We start from the raw sequence: 8,246 nt of genomic DNA, 5'->3' as shown, positions 1-8,246 counted from the left end.
GATAACCGACCTCAACAACTTAGTTGGATGACTTCCCACTTTCTTATGAGCCCTAACCGCAATCTACAGCAAATCCTGTAGATTGTACTCGACCATACGACTTCTTGTCTTGCTTCGTTATGTACTCAATCCCCCACCCATTATGGAACTTCTTTGCAACTGCGACTCTTCAAATTCGGAAACTTCTCCCAAAGCTGTTGCCCCCTTGACGCATTGGTTGCCAAGATTCCTACATGGTAGTTGAACCCGGGATTCGTTCTTTTCCGTTGCTATAACAATTGCTCTATATTCGAAGCAAATTCTACAATTTCTGATTGATGTAAGTTCTCCGCACACTCTTTTTCCGCCGAAACCTTAGAAATGATATCCCTCATGTCCGGTTAGAGACGCTGCTGCTTCGACCTGGTCAAGGGATTTGCTTAGCAAAGAAGGATGTAGTCAATAAGAATTCTGTCTTTCCATTCAGGTGGATAGTTAGCTTGGGTTCCACACCATTCCAGTAGTTGAAAGTACAGGGATGAAAGAGATGTAACAGGGATGAAATTGCGCCTTTTGAAGGCAAATTCAAAGGACAGGAAAGCTCAAACAGCTATTGAAAGGTTATAGGAAAAGAAATGTATCCAGTTTCCTTAGATATCTCAGGTGAAAAAGGGTCATTCTATCCTTCCTAAAGGACATTCACTCAGATATAGGGTAAGCATGAAAATTCCATATCGGCTAAGTATTGAAAGTCGATTCCTAAGTCTAATGAGCCCTGTAGAGCCTGTCACGAAGGCACTAGGAAAACTACCTTCCTTCTTTTATTCTTTTTTAGTTAGTAGCTCGTTTAGTTATACTCTTTTGAGCTTGGGAAATGCATTAGGTACACTGAACACCAAGCAAATCTCGACATAACAAAAGCCACATCATGAAAGAAGGTTCGTAGAACTTCTATACGCTACTGGCATACCGTCGAATCTACTCTACCCTACACTACTCTTCTCTTTTCTTATGATATTTCTAGTTTGTGATTCTCAGAGTCGCGGAATCGAAAACTAAAGTTTAACCTGGCTAACTAAGAGAAAGAGATGAGAGCTTCTTGTATGTATTCCCAGCCTAGTGACAATATCCATCGTACTAGAGCGATTCGAGAATAACTTCTACTCGGCATCGGCGGATCACTAAGGCCGACTTTCGTCCCTGCTCGACGGGTGGGTCTTGCAGTCAAGCTCCCTTCTGCCTTTGCACTCGAGGGCCAATCTCCGTCCGGCCCGAGGAAACCTTTGCACGCCTCCGTTACCTTTTGGGAGGCCTACGCCCCATAGAAACTGTCTACCTGAGACTGTCCCTTGGCCCGTAGGTCCTGACACCAGGTTAAATTCTAGTAAGACTGGTCTATTCTTAGGTAATCGGTTAAGTTTTAATAGTTCCAGGCTAAACGTACTAAATCAATTAGCTTATTGCTATTGGAAAGTTCAATCAATTTATTTAGGAGATTTCCTGCTCATATTATCTATCTGTGATAGAGGTAGAAGCAGGGTCTCGGGTTAGGGCAAAAGCATATTTCCTTTTACCTGTATTAGCGTATTACCTGCGTATATATATACATATATACATCTGTTCCCTTTCGATAGAGCTGTAGTTCTCTTTGCTGTCGATTCAGCCGAGGAATAGTTAGGTTCCATTTTCTTGCAGGGAAAGTCCCAGTGCCCAGCTATCTAGTTCAGTGCCAGTTTTCCTTGCATTTAGAAAAAGTGCTTCGATTTAAATGCAGCTAAGAATCTCCAGACCAGTTCCTGTTGGAGTGGAGTACCCTATCAGTTTGAGTTCCAGTTCCAGCCTCTTTCATTGCTTCTGCCTTCAGACTTGTTGCAGTGACAGTTGGAGTAGCTTTCCTTCTGCCGGCTAGTGCTAGTTCTTCTCCAAACGAGCCAGTTGGAGGGCTTCTTCCCACCTGTCCTTCTCAATGCCCTCTAAGTCTATGGCCCTTCCTGCGATTCCATATTCCAGCCCTAGAAGTGCTTCTACTTGCGATCCGGTGCCTGATCTCCCTTAACGTTTGAGTTCTATTTGAGTTGATTTCCCTATTCTCTCTTTTAAGGGGTGGGTGCTGAAAAGGTATTTTGAAAATTGATCTTTTAGCGATAAACCTATTCTGCAGTCCATGTCTTTTGGGAGTTATCTTTTTCCTGCCAGCCAGCTTAGTTCATTTCCTTACCTGGCATGAAAAGGAAAGATTTGCTAGGAATGACTGTAGTGACTGGCGCAGAGTGCCTGGTAGAACTGTAAATAGAAAGAGTCTCCATACACGGATATGGGCTTCGTTCCTGTCAGATTAGATAGCTATATTCTTTCTTCTTTCTTTCCACCTATTTCAAAAGAATTGGAACTTCCCTTTCTGTGTAGTCCTTCCCTTCAGTCAGTTTCAATGGAATGCTTATAAGCTAGCTTGCCCGGATTGCTACTAAAGACTCAAATCGTGCTTCACTAGTTTTTCTTGACAGCAGAGATGTCAATAGTGGGATGACCAGTAAATAAAAGACTTGACCTTTGCTTTTTCGGGCAGTCCTTTCTTTGCTTTGCATTGAGCCGTTAGAGTCAATGTATGTACGATATTTATCTGAACATATCCTAAAGAGCCTCAGGGCTTGGTTTCATTCTCTATGCAGTCTTAGCTGCAAGAGCCATATTCATATCAGAGGTGGCTTTGATGCCCAGGCAACCAGATGAATCTTATTTCGATTACCTTCTTTTCCCCACAAGAAATTCCTATTTTCCTTGTCAATAGCTTCAGCGATAGACAAAGGAAGCTTTGTAGTCTGCATAATCTAGTTCGGGAGAGCTGAAGTTACAGATTTAACCAGTGTAGCACGCCCTGCCAAAGATAACAGGATACTTTTCCATCCCGAAAGTTTTTCCAGAACTTGATTTTAGGTATCTTTGGTCACTCTCTCATGAATAACCTTGTATCCCTGTTAGTTCCCACGATTTTTAGTAAGAGGAATTTGGTAAATATTCCTAATATATCTTAGGACATTATTGGGATTTAGGGGAAAAGAAAAAGCTTCGATTTACTAGGCTACGCTCCTTCTGCCCAGACCAACTTTCAAAAGCTTCAAGACACTCCATAATAATCTCTGCTTGTTCACAAGTGGCTTCGCCAAAAAGGACCAAGCAAGAAAACAAAACTAAAGCTATAAAGCCTATAGCGTTAGCTATGGAGTTTGATTGCTGGGAAAGGATGGAATCGTGGAATGGATTTGAGTTAGAACTGTTCCTTAAGCTAAGGTAACTCCAGGATAAAGGGACGAAGTGGCCTACTAGGGTTTTCTTAGGACTCTAAGAATAAGAATAGCTTCTTCATTCAACTTTCCTTTTTCCTTGAAAGGAAGAGTTGTCTTAGATCAATGAAGGAGAAGGAAGAGGGCGCAGGAGATTCGATTCAGTCAGCTTGGTTCTTTACTTTGCCATTTCAAAAAGCACTATTCAAGTGAAGTGAAGTGCAAGATCCATGACCCGACCGCTTAGCCTCTGTAGGGGGAAGATCATACCGGAATGAAATTCTGCCTTTAAAGAAGGACTTTCAGGTAAGCATGCATAGCTTGATGGGACAGAGAATAGAAGGAAAAGGTCAATTATAGTATAAGTATCCCTATATCCATCTGTCTTGCATTGCTTTGCTTCACTGGAGCTTATATAAAGCGGCGATACGAAGAATAGAGAGAATCCGTCTGTCTTTATAGTGCAGATGGACTGACTTTACTACCATCAAAGCTTCCGGTTCTATTCCTTTTTGTTTGAAGTAAAGGCTTGTTATCGACGAATAAATAAGCTCTTTCTACTTTGCCCTAAAAGCTCGTCCTAAGTAAAGCAGTTTTCACTCGAGAAGATAGCTTAAGTTATAGTTATCACAGCTAAAGCGATAGCAACTCATGAACGAAGTGCTCGACCAAACAAGCAACGGATTGATTAAGCGCACTCGCGCGAAAGCCTATTCGTCTAAGGGCGTTAGGCTCGCGCAGGAGTTTGATTGCTGGGAGAGGAAGGAACGATCTCTCAAATTGGATTCGAGTCAGGTGACTAGTGGTGCGGTGGACAAAGGCCAGTCACTGAACACCAACCCAATCGAGATGAGAATCAGTACACGGAACTCGATCAATCCACGAAGGGTTCACCCTCTGCTAGCAGCTTTCTTCTCTTACGATATCTCGACGTCGCATCAACAGGAAAGAGCCAAGCAAGGGTTACGAGAGAGCAGCTTCTATTGTATCAAGCACTGGATACGATCATAGCAACAAGACCAGAAAGACCGGCAACAGCAGCTACTTTTCTTTTTCTTATTCTACGATAAAGACCACCAAATTCAACTTCCTTCTTGCTTAAGGAACCTAGTTCGGATGGAAAGCCTTCTTAGGCAGGTGGCCTAGCTAAGATAAGACAGCTATGAAATCCCTTGCCCCTTTCTAACTCTAACTACTGGCACTAATGCTTGGCTTTCCGCTTAATAGTCACTCTGGAGTTTTCTTAAGAGCTAAGTCAAGTTTTTATGTTTGTGCTGTACAGTTCGAAGAAAAGCAAACTAGCAAGTAGAGCAATAGTGAGTGGTAGCAGTAGTTGGGTGTGGAGCAGGAGGAGCCCTTTCCCTTTCTACTGGAACTACATTAAAAATCAATTACCTTTCGCCGGCCGCTCCTTCTTCTCTTTCTCCCACTGCTGTTATAAGGTTAGGCCTTTCCTTTATACACTTCCTACTCCCAAGTCTAAGCGTTGATCTGTTATGCCGCTAAGTCTTGGAGGCTTTTAGGAAAGAGCTGGGATCTTTCAACAAGAGCTGAAAGACGTTCAAGCTAGTCAGATCTCCTTAGCTACTCTTATAGCCTTGCCCCTTCCATGGTAGGCTGCTAATGACCAGAGTGAATTACCCAGAGGTCAACTCCCTTTCGGGAATCCAGTTCAAGCAGAATCCCAATCAGACTTTCGGATGTTGTGATTTTAGTAGAAGGAGCAGATTTCCTGGTTTTATTAAAAAGTGGATTTCCTGGCCGAGTGTGAATTCTTATATACGATACCGATAGCACCAAAGCAAGGAAAGAAGGCAAGGTTAGGCACCAAGGGTAAGGGTGATTTCACTCAAAAGAATTGAATCAGAAATTAACACGCTGCGCGTCTTCGCTAAGAGAGTTTTAAATAAAGGCCTAGACATCGTATCCCAATAGTAGTACTGGTGACTGTACTTGAGAGCTATAAAGGTACTATGCATCGAGAGAGACAACAACGGATAATGCGAATTTACTGGTATGAAAGAGAACTGCCGCCTGAGATCAGAGTTTATTATCACCTTGCCAACCTAACTTTCCAAGCATAGAAAGATTATTCAGTCTGGTCCTCCTTTTCACGAGACCATCCCTTTCTTTTGTCTGTGTGACTTGTTGCCAATTCACCAAATGGACCTTCCTCTTGTCATCCGAAGACCCTCATTGAAAGTATCTATTAAGTTTATCCAACTCATCACAGATTTTTTGTGGCAGCCATGCAGTCTGCATTGTATACATTGGAATAGCTGAAGTGGTAGATTTAATAAGGGTTTCACGCCCAGCCAAATGTTGAAGCTTAGCCTTCCAACCTGCAAGTCTACTCGTCGTAAGCCCTTCTAGTTCATCTGCATCAGCTAATATCGAATGTCCTGTTGCGTCATTCGTATCTTAAGGCAGTTAAGTTAAGTTGCCAGGTCCATTCCGCCTCTCTTCGGGAAGGAGGTCAAGCAGGGCTTCTTCAACAAAGGGAGTTCTTCTGAAGCTATGTCCGCTGACGAAGTTGGGGAGCTTGGCCAGTTTCTCTATCGCCCTCGTTGGGTTTCCCCTTTCCCTATCGCTCTTATGAACATTTTACTCCTTCCCCGGAACAGCAACTAAAGAGGAAACTTCACGAGGCAAGCAGCTCTTTAGAATGTGAGAGAAGGGTAAGAGCTCGAACGAAGTGAGAGGAGCGGAAAGGGTACTCATTACAGGAGCGGCAAGGTTTGAAGACGCTCGAACGAAGTTTACTCCCGACAGCTAATGCCTTCCGCTTATTGAACTGGGAGCCTTCCTAAAACTGGATTGAAAGGAAGACTACATGGCTTTCAAGTCAGACTACATGGACTGTTCATGGCAAGGGTTGAAAGAGAGAATCATTCAATACCCTGTAATCCCATTTCTGCTACTTTAGCTACTTTTGCTATATGCTTCACTTCTATACCTAATGGTAATGGGCAGAAGAAGCCATTAGCTAATAAGAAGAGATACTTAGCCTTTGAGAGACCATAGCCGAAGAGAGAAGCTTACACAAAGAGATCAATTTCGAAAGAGACTGAGATTAAATAGCAGATAAAGCACTAATAGGGAATAAGGTAATCCAATACTTAAAAGGTAATTCAAAGGTCTTCTAGCGCTAAAGAATGGGCATCTCATTCAAGTTATGAGTGTAAGTTCCAGCTTCGACTCTTGTGATAGGTATGCCTGCCCTTTGAGACAGAGATCTCTTCGCAATCGCGTTCAGGAATCCACTCTGGTTCTATTGAGCTGAAGCGATCTTTCTTTCTATACGCAATTCAAAGGGAGAAGCACACCCCAAAAGTAGGGTCTGAAAGGCGAATGCGCCTGATCGACTTTCACAGCTCAGGTAAATAGGAAAGTAGGGCTGGCTTTCAGCCCGTGTTGGGACTGGGCTTAGTCGTAAAGTCTCGGATCTCCTGAAAGTGCTAGCATCCAAAGTTCTAAACCTGTGCGCGAGGGCTGGGGCAGAGGCTTCCTCGTAATCTATCACATCTTCACCTATGATAATATTCGTTCCCCGATTCTGAAATAATATCGGACATACCCTGAAACTTTAGGTCAAATCCAGATTTGGATCACTTATTTCGGGGTTAATCTGACCTTCTTTCCCATGCATTTCTTGGACAAAGAAAGAAATCAACAGGGCGTCTTGTTGAGTGCAAGTGCTTGGTAGGCCAACAGCCCAGTGAACCGGGCGTGGCACTCCACGAAAGGGGGGCACACTGAGCCTGAGACATCTTCTTTCTTCTTTCTTTCATCCGCTCCGGCATGAAGAGATTCTGGGGTATCTTATAGGATTCACCGCTTTCAAGCTACTCTAGCCTACTACTAAGGAAGAACAAGGCCTCCGACCGAGGATATCCCTCCTTCTTCTACGTTCCCTTCCTTTAGCTAGTCAGTAGTATAAAGGTAACTCCCTTAGCAGAATAAAGTCTAAAGTTTTCAAAGCTTCCTTATAGGCACCTCTAGAAAGCTTTGAAACGGCAGGTGTGTATAGGAGAATAGAGTTGAGAATAAAGTGCCCGCTCTCATACAAAACTGAAGCCGCGAAGCTGGAACAAGCTGAAAAGCAATTAGCTGACCATGTCTCGTACGCAGGAGTTTCAAATCCATGAACTTCGTACAGAGCATATTTTAGGGGGATGGGTCTAGAGGGAAGAACGAGGGCAAGCATAACATAAGAAGAAGCAGTCATTGAAGAACAGAAGGAACTGATCCGCCCGATGAACATAACCATCAACGGAAACTACCGGCTATGAAGCTAGATGGCATATAATAAGGTTATGCCAATATGGATGCCTGGAAACTAGCCTGTATGTACACCGCACAACTAACCGTTGCTTGGTAGGTTCGATCAGCTCTTATCACCTTTCCATCGACATCTGTTGTCGTTGAATGAATAACCTCTTGTTGGCAGTTAGTTCTCGATTCAGCAGTGACGAAAGGTGCTTCAGTGACCGATGTTGGTAGGCCTATGTCCAAGTGATTGAGTTTAAGCTTTGGCCCAGCATACTACTATCAGGGGTGAAAAGGTGATCATTTGTTGTTCTTAGCAGCTATGGCTATTCATTTTGAGTATGAAGGTGGTGACTAGTCAATGAGCGAAGGGCGCTGTTACCACAGCTAGAAGTTCAAGCGGCTACCCTAGAGTAGCAGTTAATTGAGGCTCGACAGACCTGGGCTAAGGAGATGATCTGGGTCAACCCCTTTTCTCAATCACAGTAAAAGATCTTGTCACGAGCTGGAGTCGACATCTCTGGAATGAGAAGCTCCTTTTCTCTTTTAAGGCTTTGACTTTTCCCTCTGCCTGGAACAAATCCAACTAGATCTCTTTCTTCCTCCGCTGGGCTAACTGCTTCCTCTGCTTTTTAGTACCCCAACAGAATAAGCCATAGGCGTGAAGCAATCATGACATCATTATGAACATAAAGTCCCAAAGTATGGAATCCCAGA

At 43.5% G+C, this 8,246-nt stretch overlaps 1 protein-coding gene across 1 annotated transcript in view; it reads right to left on the bottom strand.

Moving 5' to 3' along the window:
• Positions 1-8,161: 8,161 nt before the first annotated feature.
• LOC131177732 (photosystem I P700 chlorophyll a apoprotein A2-like) overlaps positions 8,162-8,246 on the bottom strand; it is a 1,368-nt gene continuing 1,283 nt past the window's right edge. Inside the window, exon 1 of the mRNA XM_058142830.1 lies at positions 8,162-8,246. This exon is cut by the window's right edge and continues 1,283 nt beyond it. Coding sequence (XP_057998813.1) covers positions 8,162-8,246 — 85 coding nt within the window.

The sequence above is a fragment of the Hevea brasiliensis genome, unplaced genomic scaffold (assembly GCF_030052815.1).
Source record: "Hevea brasiliensis isolate MT/VB/25A 57/8 unplaced genomic scaffold, ASM3005281v1 Scaf77, whole genome shotgun sequence".
Taxonomy (NCBI): domain Eukaryota; kingdom Viridiplantae; phylum Streptophyta; class Magnoliopsida; order Malpighiales; family Euphorbiaceae; genus Hevea; species Hevea brasiliensis.
Note: the sequence above shows the minus strand (reverse complement) of the source record. Positions and strands in the feature narration are given on the sequence as shown.